Source organism: Canis lupus, chromosome 24 (genome assembly GCF_048164855.1).
Source record: "Canis lupus baileyi chromosome 24, mCanLup2.hap1, whole genome shotgun sequence".
In the NCBI taxonomy this organism is placed as follows: Eukaryota; Metazoa; Chordata; class Mammalia; order Carnivora; family Canidae; genus Canis; species Canis lupus.
This window is the reverse complement of record NC_132861.1, coordinates 45,890,158-45,904,092: the sequence shown is the minus strand read 5'-3', so window position 1 is coordinate 45,904,092 and position 13,935 is coordinate 45,890,158. Positions and strand designations below refer to the sequence as shown.

Below are 13,935 nucleotides of genomic sequence, written 5' to 3'. Positions count from 1 at the left end.
GGAGAGCTGCCCTACAACGGTGTGAATACGCTTACCTCTCCTGAACCAGACACAAACGGTCACGATGGTAAATTTTATGTTGTGCTTTTCATCACGATTTTTAAAATATTCAAAAAAGAAACACCTTCGTCCTGGCTCCACCCAACCCAGTGGGCCATGTAGCTCCCTTGGGGCGGGGGGTTGGGTCCTCCCTGCCCAGCCCCACTCTGCTCAAGCAGAGCTTTCCTGGGTTCCCCTCCCCTGACCTCCTCCCACCCGCTCACCAACCACACTGTCCTGGCTGTCCCCTAAATCTCTGGAGAGGTACCACCTTGGGAGGGAAACTTCCAGGCCTCTGAATGGCCCCCAGAGCTCCCTCTGTTCCCTGTAGTCTTGCTGTATTAGGCTAAAGTTCAGGGAAATACTAATCCCTGGGCAGGTCCTTAATTAATTAGTTGGTTCTTTTTACCAGGCTGTAGGTGAAAGGTTATGCCAAGATTAGTCGGCCTTCCAGGAATTCCCCATATCCTTTTCCAATTGGATTTTTTTTTTTTTATTTTTTTTTAGAGAGATATCAAGCAAGAGAGTGCATGTGCAGGCAGGTGGAGGGGCAGAGGCAGAGGGAGGCTCTTCAGCAGCTCCACCCCCAGTGCAGAGCCTGATGAGGGGCTCAAGATCACGACCTGAGCTGAAACTAAGAGTCAGACGCTTAACGACTGGGCCACCCTGGGCCACCCAGGCGCGCCCCTCCTCCATACCTTTTTCAATCAAAATTTTTGACCTAACTTGTCGACTCACATGCAATTGTGAGAAAAAATACAGAGATCCCTTGTGTGGTACCCAGTTTCCCCCAAAGGTACAAAATCCACAGACTTTCAGATTTCTATTCGGATGTCCCCCCTTTTACGTGGACTCCTTTGTGCGGCTGTGTGGGCTCTACGCTATCTGGTCCCCTGCATGGGCTCATGTGAACTCCACTCACTGTAGTTGAGATACTGAGCAGCTCCAACCCCACGCGCTGGCACAGATGCTTTATAACCGCCCCTCCCTCCCACACCCCTGCTCAGTCTCTAACCCCTCTCCTGCATTTCTAAAATTTTGTCAATTCAAGTAAGTTACATACATGGCATCATATGGTCTCTGGGGGTTGGCTCTTTCTCACTCAGCATACTTCCCTGGAGATTCATTCATCCAAACACGGATCAGTAGCTGGCTCCTTTGTATGACTGAGTGTCTTCTGTGGGATGAGTAGACCACAGTGTTTAACCCTTCACATGGCCAAGGACAGACACCTGTGCTGATTCCAGTTTGGGGGATTATAAATAAAGCTGCTGTGAATATTCACTCAGGCTTTTTTTTTGGGGGGGGGGGACATACGTTTTCATTTCTCTGTAATAAAATGCCAGGAGTGCAGCTGCACTTCTTATGGTGGCGTTAAGTAATCATCAATTGTGATCAGCCTTGGTTTCTTGTGAATTTTGTCATGTGCCTGAGTGGGACTGACCCCATGTCACTGGCAGGAAACAAAGCAGGTCTGTCCACATTCAAAACCTGCAGCTATGACCTGGCTGTGCGGGAGCTGCCAGGGCACCCTGCCTCCTTGAGTCAGGCAGGCACCTTTGGGTGCCTGAGTCACCTGTGATGACATCTGCTTATAGTCCTTCTCCCAGGACCCAGGATTACAGGTCCGCAGGCAGCAAGGTCTTTCTGGTGTGGAGTGAGAGATTACCTCTGGGGTAATCTGTGCAGCCTGCAGTCTGGCTGTCCTCGTCTGCTCCCTGGGAAGGAAGGGCTTGTCCTGTAGGGCCCCATCGGGAGCTCAGGCACCCTCCACCATCATCCTCATTTACCACCGGAGGCTGTCCAGGCCGTGTCCCAGCCCTGAGCACCGGGTGCATGTCGGCCCTGCCAGGGGCAGGGTGATGCTGGGCCCACCCCCGGAGCAGCTGCTGCCAACCCACGGATGGTATATGGCTTCTTCTTGCCTCCTGCCCTCCTGCCCTCCCGATGACACCCCCCTTGGGAACTATAGTGAGGCCCTGCCACTCAGGGGGAGCGGGGCAGGAGCTGGGAACGACTGCCGATCATCAAAAGACAACACCCCTCAGCACAATGGGGAGCACTTTGGGGAAACGGAGGCATCTCCTTCTAGGGGCCAGTTTCTCTCATTTGAGCCTCCCACCAGCCCTGTAGCAAAGGTAGGAGTGTCTCCACTCAGGCTGGGATGCTGGGAGCAAACACAGTTGGGTTTTGCCCTCTTTTTTCATGGGTAGCCCTCATGGGATCAGGGAGTAGGAAGGCTCCTGAAGGCCCGCCTGGCAGGCAGGAGGGAGGGCACGGGTGAGCAATGGGGGCAGAGGCATTATCTCAGCTCCACTCAGCCACAGTGGCAGTGCTTGACCCTCCCTGCACTTTTCTTTTCTTTTCTTTTTTTAGATTTATTTATTTGAGAGAGAGAGAGAGAGAGAGAGAGAGAGAGAATGCTTATTCAGGGGAGAGGGGCAGAGGGAGAGGAAGAGAGAATCTCAAGCAGACTTCCTGCTGAGGGAGGAGCCCAACTTGGGGCTCCATCTCATGACCCTGAGATAAGACCTGAGCTGAAACCAAGAGTCAGAAGCTCAATCAACTGCCCACCCAGGCACCCCCCTCCCCACCCTTCTGATGACATGTCTCCCCTCTGGCCAGTTCTGGGGCCAGCCCACCTATCTCTCCTCCTGGCCCAAGCGGGGGTGCCATCAAGAAAGTCACGGGGCCTGCGCCACTCACGGAACAGTTCGCCGCTTTGTGGCCTGGGGAACTGATGGACCACGAAGGACACTCAGCTGAGAGCAACAGGCTCAGCCAGGGTCACAGTCTCCGTGAGACAGATCTTAGAGGCAGCAGGGGAGGGAGCAGCCCCCAGCCTTTCTTTGCAGCTATGGTGCGTGTCTGGGGTCCCTGCTGCACGCCCAGAGACTGAGGCCCTGCCCTTCCCCAGGAGTAGAGGGGCGCGGACCAGAGAACAGCCCCAGGAGGGGGTGCCTCTGGAAGGAAGCAGCAACAGCACAGACCTTGGGGGCACCCATGGGGCCATGGAGGGGAAGGTTTGCCGAGGTCCCTTCCGGGGCTCAGTGGAGGGGTGTGCCTCTGAGGCTGGAGCTCAAGTGCGCACTGGGGCACACCCCAGAACCCCAGGGGTTCCGCTGTACCCAGTCACTTGGGAATCCCCTCACACTGGGCATTTTGACCTGCACGGGGGTCAGCACCAGCTCTGTGTCCGGGGCCAGAGTGAGGTTGCAAAGCCCAAAGGCGGGCCCCAGAAGGCAAGCGTTAATAGAGGGAACCCCTTACCCCAGCCTTGGAAACTGAGGCCTGGGAGGAGCATGAAGGCCTGCGAACCTCATGAGGCCATTGCAGCCGCCCTCAGCGAGGGTCCTGCGGCACAACCCAGAAGCTGGGTAGCTCCTAGTTGTTCAAAGGAGATGATTTTGTTCAGTCGAAGTCTCTGGAGCACCGAGCTTATGTAAATCATCCTGGAGGTCTAGAGGATTCAAATCGGACCCAACCAGCTGGGGGCTTCCTGTCTAGAAGTGGGGGTGGGGTGGGAACCCTAAACCCAATTATGTTCCTGGACACTGTCCCAGGGGAAGAATCAAGGTTCCCTTGACCAGTGTCAGACCCCGTTGTGGGGGAGCAGGAAGTAATGCCAGGGTGGGGGGCATCCAGGCAGCATGGAAGCCTGGCCAGCCGGCTGGCGGGGTTGGGGCTGGGCCGGGCTTCGGGGGGCTGTGGGCAGAGTGGGGAGCACAGGCAGGAGCAGGTGAGGAGCCACTGGCAGAGGAGGGATGGACACGGTGGAGGGACGCTGGGACACTGCGTGGCTTTCTGTACTTTGGCCCCACGTGGGATCGTGGGATCATGGGATCGTGGGATCGGCTCTCTCCTCGGTGCCCACCCGCCTCGCTGGCTCCCTTCCTCATATCACCCACACCCCAAATCCCTCTCCTGTCACTGCCATTTGTCGGCCAGCCACCCTCCGGCCTGCCTCCCCGAGCTCCGGCCTCCCCTCCCACTGGACATTTCTTCATGCGGGATGATTATCATAAAGGTGTTCAGGGCGCAGGGTGGCTCAGTGGGTGAAGCGTCTGCCTTTGACTCAGGTCATGATCCCGGCCGGGGTCCCGGGATCGAGTCCCCATCCGGGAGCCTGCTTCTCCCTCTGCCTGCCACTCGCTCCTCCTGCTTGTGTGCTCTCTCTGATTCTCTCTCTCTCTCTTCCTCTGACAAATAAATAAATAAAATCTTAAAAACCAAACCAAACCAAAAAGGTGCTCAACGGCGGCAGAATAAACCACATTACAGATCTCCAGGCTGGCAAAGACCGGGAAGCCCACCCACAGCACCCTGGGGCCTGGGCTCAGTCTCCACCACTTCCAGTGGGTGCCCTTCTGCACTTAACCTCTCTCAAGCCTTCAGGTCCCCCTCTGTGAGATGTGAAGAACAGGACCCAGGTCCCAGGGCTGTCAGCGCAGGGCCTGACAGAGACAATTCTGGAGGGGGAGAGGAAGGGTGAAACCCTAACTTTTGTAAAAAGGCAGGTCTTGAACATAATTAAAGCTAGCTGAAAAAAATAAATAATAAATAAAGCTAGTGGAGTGTTTGAACACCAAGTGGCCAAATGTTAGACAAAGTGGGTCATTCCTAAAAAGCAAGTATTTATGATTAAGGTCTGTGTGGGCAAAAGCCTCCTTCTGGGCCATTCCGCTTACCTGTGTGGGGGGTGCCCAGGCACTGCCCTTCCCCAGGGGACCTTGGGTCACGTATCTTCGAGGTGGGGGGAGCGCAGAAAAGGAGACTGTCCACCAGCAGGGCAGCAAAGGCCACCGTATGCCCCTCCCATATGGTTCCTGGGGGCTCAGCGTGCTCCAGGTTGGCGGAGTGGGCTGCGGCCAGGCCTCCCCTCTGCCTGGGGAGGCGGGGGGGGGGTGAGGGCAGGGGCAGGTGTGGGGGTGCTGGCAGGTGGCTGTTCTCCCGTGGGGCTCAAGGTCGGTATCCTTAGGCTGACGCAGGGTGGAGGCAGGAATGGCTCCTCCGTGGCCCACAGGGGGTTTGGTCTGGATGAACAACGTGGGGGAGGGAAGGCTCACTCCTGTAACTGCATTCAGAACTTTAACTCTGGTTTCTGGATCCTGAGAACCAGGAGGGCCGTCTTATTCCAAGAGCAGCTTGGTTTGAAAATCTATGAAGGTGAAATCTCAAGGAGACATTTGGCTTCACGTTCTGTCTCGCATTTCCGTTTCTGTTGCTTCTTCAATATTTCCCTGCATGCTTTCCAGAACTGAGCAACAGACAATTTATGAACGTTAGAGAACACAACACAATTCACGAAACTGAGTAAAACAGCTTTAAGTAAAACAAATTCTTTAAATGGGACTTCCCCCCCCCAAAACTGCTTTCTATGTATTAAAAAAAACACCCCCAAACCATAAAAACTCGTAAAAAGAGGTTCAAAGAGATAATCTTGCAGGCTTTAAATATGTAACTGATTCAGATATGTGCAAATTCAAACTCCTCATTCCAAGTCCTTCATATACTCCCCCCGCCCACATCTCCAGAATCTTCTTTATTGCTGTGAAAGGCATCTTCTTCCTCCTCCCATTCAGCAGGGCTCACATCTTTCCTCTGCTGCAATACCCCTCTCAACTCCAATTGGCTCTGGAGTGTGCGACTGGGCCCACGAACCGGGCCTCAGCAGTGGGTGCCAGCCAGGGCCAGGGTTCAGGCCGTCCACAGAGCCACCGTGGAGCCTCACCTGCAGTTCTGTCCCCCTCCCCTTTGCAAATGCCACACGGCTGCTTCCTGGCTGGCTAGCTGCCCAGGGCCTCGTCCCTCGCCCTGGACTCCCTGCCTTGGCTCAGACAAGGGGCCACCAGGGCCCCTAGGGGCTCCCCTGAGGCCACCAGTGGACCCGTCCCCGCCAAAACTGCCCCCTGAGTCTTTCAGTAGAAGGCCTCAGGCACCATTTGAACTCACTGGGAGGATCAGCCACCTGTCAGCAGGAATTTTATCTCACTTACTGGAATGATGGACTGTTTAATATCCCTGTTGCTGAATGTACAAAAAGCCTTTTAAACCAACCGTAGATCCATTCCTGCTAAGAAAAAAGATTTTTGGGGGGCGGTGTTGGGATTTTTATTCTTATCCCAGTTGTACATGAATATAGTTTAGACTGTCGAGTAGATCTGTAGGGTTTGTTACAACAAAACAAAAGCAGCAGTTCCCTGTCTTCTCCCTGCATTTTCCCACATCCGAGGCAACCACTTCTCTATGTTGATACTTCTCACTTCTTCACTTCTCTATCGTGAGCTCTATCTGCTGACACAGTCTATGGCTCTTCTGTTCTCGGGGTCTGGAGCGGTGTGTGTATAACGAACCATCCCCAAACTACCTTACACGTTTACCTGATCACAAATCTGCAGTCTGGGCAGGGCTTGGAGGGGACAGTTTGTGTCTGATCTACGGGGCTTCCGTGGTGGTGGCCGGAGGGGGCCTGGGGGAGCCACTTCCAAGATAAACTGGCTCGTTCCCCTGAGGGCTTCTCCACAGAGCTGCTTGAGCTTCCTCACAACGAGGCCGCTGGGTTCCAAGAGACGGGGAGTGGAAGCTGCCAGCTGGAGGCCTGGGCCTCGACCCTGGTGTCACTCCTGCCACATTTCTGCATATTAGCAGCCATTGAGCCTGTCCAGGTTTAAGGGGAAGGTGCACAGACTCGGTTTGTATTTATCTGTTTATTTAGCAGCTTCGCTGAGGTATAATTCACAAATAGGAATTGTACATACCCGGGAAGTACAACTTGATGTGCTGACATATGTACATATGGCGAAATGATCACCACAATCAAGCGGGTTAACATATCTATCACCTCAGGGTGACCGTTTTCTTTTTGTGGCGAGAACACTCAAGAGCTACCCGCTTGGCGGCTTTCAAGTCCACGACACGGTATTGTTAACTCCACGGCCACTGTACACGAGAGTCCCCAGAACGTGTCCATCTTACAACTGAAGCTGTGTACATGTCCCCACCTTGCTCCCTGCCCTGGCCTGGAGACCAGCTCTCTCCGCTGCTTTCATGAGTCCGATCACTGGAGGGCCCGGCCACGAGCGAGCACATGCGCTGTCTCCCGCCGGGCTCCCTTCACCTGGCAGGACGTCCCCCAGCTTCACCCGTGTTGCCACACCGGCAGGGTCGTGTCACCGTGCGTATGTACCATCCCTTCCCCGGCTGCCGGCACTTGGGCTGTTTCTCGGCCTCGGCCTCGTGAAGACGGCTGCTCGCCCCGTGCAGTCCCAACCCTCCGCACGCCGCGCCTCGTGCTCTCACCTCCCAGCAGCGGCATCTGAGGCTCTCTTGTCCCCAGGAGTCCGACTCTGGCCTTGCTGTCCCCAGCCCTCCTCTGCTCTGTCCTTTGCACCCCCCACCCCGGGGTGCTCCCCCCGCCGCCTCTGTCGGGGGCCCACCCTTGCCGGGGACTCCAGCACCTGCCCGCGCCTGCTCTGTCCCAACATCTTGGATCTGTTCCCTCTCAGGCCTTCATCTCACCTGGATTGTCACGGCCCCTCCAACCTGGACTCCTGCTTCCTGCCGTGTGGCCCGTCAGTGCCCTGTGCTCGCAGCGGCCGCAGTGGTGGCCTCGCCTCCTGGGACCTGCTCCCCGTCCTCTTGTCCATCCCTCCCAACTGCCAGGGACCCCAAGAGCTTCCATTCTGCTCCCTGATGGGCCAGGGCTGGGCAGCCGCCCCATTCTTTCCTGGGGTCTCTCTGACTGCAGCGGGGAGAGGCTGTCAGTCTCTCTCCAGGAGGGTGGGCTGCAAGATACAGAAGATACACGCTTCCAGAAGGTCACCATGGAGGAAGTGACCTGCACCAGGAGGAAATGAAGCAGAAGGGGCACAGGGCCACCCCCGGTGACCCGGAGGCCTGGTGCCTCCCTGCCCCCCAAGGCGGCCTTCTCACCCTCCGGTATTCTCTCCGGCCTTCCTGCCAGCTCCCTTCCTCCCAGAGCCACTTCATACTGGGTTTCTCTCCTTTGAAATCAAAAGACAGGAGTCCCCCTGGGGCCTCAGGACCCTTCTCGGGCTCCTCTTTCCACCTCTTTCTCATCTTCCTGATTCCAGATTTTCAGTCCTGAGCCTTCCCAGGCTTTTAACCTGGGCTGAGTGCTGAGGACCCCCCCGCCCAGAGCCCCACTCTCCCCTGCGCTTCAGGACCTAGGATGCCCAGGCCCCCGCCCACTCCTGTTGCTGCACCCAGACCCTCCACCCCTGCCCAGTCTCTGTCCTGAGGCCCCTCGGGGCCTGTCCTCAGCATGAAGCCTGGGGACGATGGCCTGCACCCTCATCTGTTCTGCCCCAGCAAGGAAAGTCCTCCTCACGCCAGCCCCCGGCTCTCCTGGCTCCCTCCGCACCTGTGCTCTGGCTTCCCGCCCCCTCTGCGGCCCACACAGCCCCGGGCCTCAGGGCCCGGCCTGCACAGAGCCATCAGGCTGCCCCCTGGGCTCTGCCCCGCGCCACCTCCCTCTGGGCCTTCACCTTCCCGCCATCACCACTCCCCCTCTGGACAGCGGCCGAGAGCACAGAGCATCGCGGGCTCCCCCTGTTAAACAAAGGAGTGAAGGAGCAGCCCTGGTTAGAAACCGTGAGTTCTCTGGCCAGCTCAGGGTCCACGCGATCTACTGTTCCAGCATCTTCTTGCGTGAGCTCTCGGCACTCTCTGATCCTGGCGACCTCGTGGTGAGGCAAGTACCTTGGAGCCTCAGTCCCTTCACCCCCGAGGGGCCGGTGCATCATCTTCTGGCCACTGTCCCTTCAGGGCTGGGAATACACTCTCTAGCCCTGGAGCTAAGCTAGAGCCTCGTCGTGCCGTGACGTCGTTTGCATCTACGGTTCCCTCTGCCGTGGTGATCCGCGGTGGCCCCTTGAGGAAGGCAGAGCCCCGCTCTGGGCCCTGGGCTTGTCTGTACCGGTGTGCAGCGGCTCTGGAGCGGCCGGAGGGATGTCTTCCTTTATGATGAGGTTTTGTGTCTCGTCTTCCTTTTGTCATAGCTCCATCACGTGGGGACACAGGAGGGGCTGGCTCCCTCAGGGGACCTCCGTCAAAGCCAGGTGTGCTGGGACAGGGGATGAAGACGGACCCGGCTACCTTGGGGAGAGTGCTGGGCCGCCTCCTTTGGGCCTACCGGTGGCGGGGTACAGTGGAGGGCAGGTGCCTGATTCCTGGTCCTGGCTGGGCAGGCTTGCTGTCTCCTTGGCCAGAAGCCTGCCTCCTCTCTGGGTGCAGTTTCTGATGATGCAGGGGTGGGCTGGGGTTGCCATGGCCCCCATGGCTCTAGGGTGCATCAGGGCGAGACCCACCTCTGCCATCCAAGCGAGTCCTTGCTGACCGAGCTGGCTATGCCTCACCAGGGCTCAGGGGGCGCTGGGGCAGTAAGGACAGGGGTCCGGGCTGAGTCCATGCTGCTCAAGAGGGAGCCCAGGTGCTCTGACATGTGGCCTCCCTGACAGGTGTCACTCCCCAGGGGCCCCTGCTCTGCCCTCAGCTCCCAGGCTCTGAGGGAGGCTGTCAGGGGACAGCACCAGGACAGGACAGGGCTGCTCCTCCTCAGAGGGTAGGAAGTTGAGGGGACGGAGTCAGGGTTGGGATGTCTTGCCCTTGGGCTCTGTTGGGCTGCCTAGGACAGGAAACACCCAGAAATCTCATCCAAATATCAAACCACCAGACCCTCTCACCTCTTCTTCCCTTCAGATCCTTGGTTGCAGGAGGAGGCTGTGGGGACGGAACGGGGGGTGTGGGGGTGGTGGCCTCAGGGACATCCTGAGGGTGGTGAGACGGACATTGGAAGGCTGGCTGAGGCGCTGGAGGAGGAGAAAGTAGCTGAAGGCAGGACGGTGGCGCGTCCTCCATTCCCCTCCCACACCCAGCTGGGGCCCGGCAGAGGACGAGCCCTGGCCTGTCGGTGGTGGACAAAGGCAGCCACACCATCGGTCCTCTGGTCCCCGAGAGGCCCTCCTACAAGGTACCGTATTGGATTTTTCTTTGAAGAGAATTCGTTGCAACCAGATCCAATGGGCTCGTTAGTGCTGACGCCTAAGGAAATAGCACGGTGGACCCAAGGCCGGGGTCACCATGGTTTTCACCCTAGTTTCACCCACAGTTTGACCTGTGGCTCCCTAGTTAGGAGGGGAAGGAGTGCAGGCTGTGGTCAGGCCAGCTGGGGAGAAGGCACGACCCAGCGGCCTTCCATCTTGGTCCCGGTCCCCAGGATGGTGCAATTGGTGGGTGCTCAGGATGATGCAGGGCGGGTGACTAGACCAGGCCAGGGCCCCCAGGCACCTTGGTTGGGAAGGCCAGTTTGAGGGCCCTCCTCTTCTCTGCAGGCCTAGGTCCCCTCTGCCCCTCTGCTCCCTCAGGGCTGCCAGTGGAGGTGCGAAGGCTGGCACTGGAGGTGCGAAGGTACCAGCTCGAACCACGGGGTGTGGACAGGGCTACTCAGAGCCCCGGCCCAGGACCTAGGGGAGGGAGAGTCACAGGACCCATGGCCCCCCTCCTGAGGCTAGCAGGCAGGCAAGAAATGGTGCAGTGGGGGCAGACACAGTCACTTGAGGAGGGCGATGGGTGAGCTTGCTGTCTTGCATACTAATTATGTTTCTAATCAGCCAGAATGAGGCACCGGCCTCAATCTGACATGTGGCCAGCTCTGTGAATCATCCTGGAACTGACAGAGAGGTTCCGGAGGGTGGTGACCCCAGCTCAGCTGTGAGGGGTTGGAGCCTGAGCCGGGTCCCTCGTCCTGGGTCCTGGGGCACCCTGCTGCCCTGGCCTCCCAGTGGTGCCCCACACGCCAAACAGTAATTCACACTTGATTTTATTCCATGACACTGATTTGCTGAAAATCCCCCGGTTTCCTGGGCAGGGGAAGGCAGTGGGCGGCCTGGCTGAAGTGGGGCTGGCCTCCCAGGAGGACCGGGTCCTGTCCCGTTCCGGTCAAGCACTGGCCAGGCCTCAGCCTTCCATCCAGCCCCACTCTCTCCTCTCCAGTCTATTTAAAAACTGAGCTGCAAAAATAAAATAGAATGAAGAAATAAAAACAAAACCCTGAGTTGTTAAAAACCAAATTAAAAATCCCCTTTGGTGTCAAAAGGTCCTATCCCTAAAAGCCAGTGGGTGGGGTGGGTGTGGGGGTGGGTGTGGCTGGCCGGGGGGCTTCAGTCCAGCTGGCCACTGTCAGCACGTTCCTCGTGGTGCTGTAGGCCCAGGAGGCCCTCGGTGCCCGGCCGCTTCAGGATGGCGCTGTACTTGAGGGCCGTGGTCTCCGCCTGCAGTACCACCTCCACCAGGCTGAAGATGGTGACAACCTGCAGCAGAGCAGAGCCCGGCATGGTGACACGAGTGGGCCGTGAGGGGTCAGTCCTGCCCAGCCCTGCCACCCACCCTAGTTGGGCCCTGGGACCACTTGCCCTGTTTGCCTGTCGTCAGCTGCGCCTGCTCGGGAGCTGAGGCCCTGGGGCTCCGGTGAGAAGTAAAATGGGCCAGTCACCACAGTGTGCGCTGTCTGGTGCTGTGAGTGCCCGGGGTCAGGGAGCAAGGAACTGGGGTGTGGGGCTGGCCTTCAGAGCATGCCATAGGTGAACACCATTAGATACAAGATCTTGGGTAGGAGGATCCACAGTTTTCCTTAGATTCTTAAAAGGACCCCAAAAGTTAAAACCCTGCTTTAGAGGGATAGGCAGTGCCCCCCACCGCCCACCGTTCCTCCCACAGTGGGTGTCCCCAGGGCAGGGAAGGCAGTACAGGAAAGCTCTGGCCCAAAGGAGGTGATGGGGGTGAGCTGTGCTGGTCTCCTCATGTGGAATCTGAAATCCCACAGGGGAACCTAAATGCTGGGGCATACACTGGGTGGGGAGCAGGAGGGACAGCAGGGGAGGCGTGGCAACTGCGCCCCAGGAGGCAAGAGGAGGGCTCACGAAGAACTGGGGTGGACAGGCACACAGTGGTACTCTGGAAAAGCTGCCCCACCCCCGGCTTCTGACCTGCCGCACTGGCTCCTGCTCCATGTCCTCAGGCTCCCAGACAAGTGTGAGCTCCGGCTTCTTACCCACCCTCTGGAAGTGGTGGGACCGCAGGGGCAGTGCCTGGGGGGACACACATCTGTATCTCAGGTTGTAAGCTCTGGATGCCACCTCCTAACCTTTGACCCTGCAGCCCACCCCCAACCCCCTGCTTGGAGGCCGCGTCCCCCACCACCGCCTGTGCCCACACCCAGCAGCTGGCTGCTGACCTCTAATTAGGGACCATCCCACCCTTGCCTCTTGTCTCTGGCCGGCTGCAGGGAGGCCTTGCCAGGCCGTCCTCCGTTGAGGCAGCACCCGAGGGTGACCAAGTGCTAAGGGGCAGGGGCTCATCAGGGACAAGGTGGACCAGGCAGCTAAGGGTAGAGGGGGGCTGACCCCTGCGGGCACGGGGTTTGCTAGCACAGGCTGAGGGCTGGGTTGTCTGCAGACCTAGACCTGAACTTCTGTCCTGCTCAGAATTTCAGGACTAGAGCCCTGACGGATTCCAGCTGGACCCCAGTCTGTCTCTCCTGCTTTACCCCACTGCCTTAATGCCATGCTCGGTCCACTCTGGGTGGGGGCTCTGCATTCCCCCAAGTGTTCTGGATGTCAGGGAATCCAAAGCCAGGGTCAGGGGCCAGGTGCTGACCTGCTAACCACAAGGTCATCTGAAATAGGTCCTTCAGATGGCATTAGCATAGGCACCACGTACCCTTGGAAAGAACCCCAAATAAATAGCCACACAGGGCAAGACCCGAGGCAAGGGCTGGTCTTTTCCTTCTCTTCAGGGGACACAGTTTCCAGAGTGGCCAAGGACCATCCTCCCTGATCTTTCCTTTCTGCACTTTCCTCTAAAACCATCCCCCAAAACTTGCATACTCTACCGTCCGGCACTGGGTAGGGAGGGGCCCGTTCCCTCAAGCCTGACCCTTGGCCTGGATCCCTCACCTCAGGCAGGTGTGGCCAGTGGTCCCAGCATGGCCCATCAGGTGGGCTTGGAGCTGGGTGGTGGCAGGAAGCAAGGTCTGGGACCGCATACCCTCTGCCACCACATGGCCGGTGTCACCCCCAAGGCTTGTATTCTCCAGTGCCGGCGAGGACAGCAAGGACCCTGGCCCGTGCTGCCATCCTCCATGCCTGTGTGTCTGCCAAGGGCTGTCCCTGGGCCAGGCTCCCCCACATGCCAGGCAAATATGGAGGAGACCTCAGCAGAGGGATGGGGCACATGCAGGTGAAAACAGAGTGTGCAGTGGACACAGCCCGATGTCTGTGAGGGGAGGGGGGCCTTTGCCCCGAAGCCACAAGGTCCCCGGTAATCGCATCACAGTAGATGCACTTCAGCACCCAGAGTTGGCCTTTGCCCGCCCGCAGGTCCCTGACCCTGGCCCGGGGGGGCCTGTGGGTACTCACGTTACAGTAGATACGCTTCTGCACCCCGTAGCGCAGCACCAGCACATCGAAGGCTTGGTTCAGGACGCCGAGCACCATGGCTTCTGACTCCAGGGGGCCACTTTCCTGCAAGGCAGGGCTCCAGCCAAGGCTTGGCCACGGGGCATGGGGATGTGGCATCACCCCCGGGCCCAGCCCAGCTGCCGAAGGCCCCTGAGCTCCTTAAGAGCTCCTTGTGAGCAGGTGCCCAGGAGGGGACGTGGGGTGGAGGAAGGGGAGGGGGCACCGGGCTGGTGGCCTCACCTTAACCAGGATGGCAAAGAAGAGGCCGGTGCTGAGCTCCTGGACGCGCTTGGACGCCATGCGGCGGTCATTGCAGTGGTCAGCCTGCTTTTGCAGGGTGTCGGGCTCCATGTCTGGCAGCTCCCTGTAGCCTGGGAAGAGGGTGCTGGTGGGGCTGCTGGCAGGGTGCTGTCTGTAT

The 13,935-nt window shown here is 58.3% G+C and overlaps 1 protein-coding gene across 10 annotated transcripts in view; it reads right to left on the bottom strand.

Moving 5' to 3' along the window:
* Window positions 1-6,731: 6,731 nt before the first annotated feature.
* Window positions 6,732-13,935, bottom strand: part of DIS3L2 (DIS3 like 3'-5' exoribonuclease 2) — a 346,723-nt gene continuing 339,519 nt past the window's right edge. For 6 of the 10 annotated variants that reach the window (XM_072796673.1, XM_072796679.1, XM_072796674.1 and 3 more), the window contains 4 exons: window positions 13,758-13,888; window positions 13,476-13,580; window positions 12,045-12,146; window positions 6,732-11,369 (listed from right to left, as the gene is read on the bottom strand). In XM_072796673.1, the coding sequence (XP_072652774.1) occupies window positions 11,220-11,369; window positions 12,045-12,146; window positions 13,476-13,580; window positions 13,758-13,888 (488 nt within the window). In that variant the 3' untranslated portion in view covers window positions 6,732-11,219. The other 4 variants (XR_012016729.1, XM_072796677.1, XM_072796680.1 and 1 more) reach the window with 4 other exon arrangements.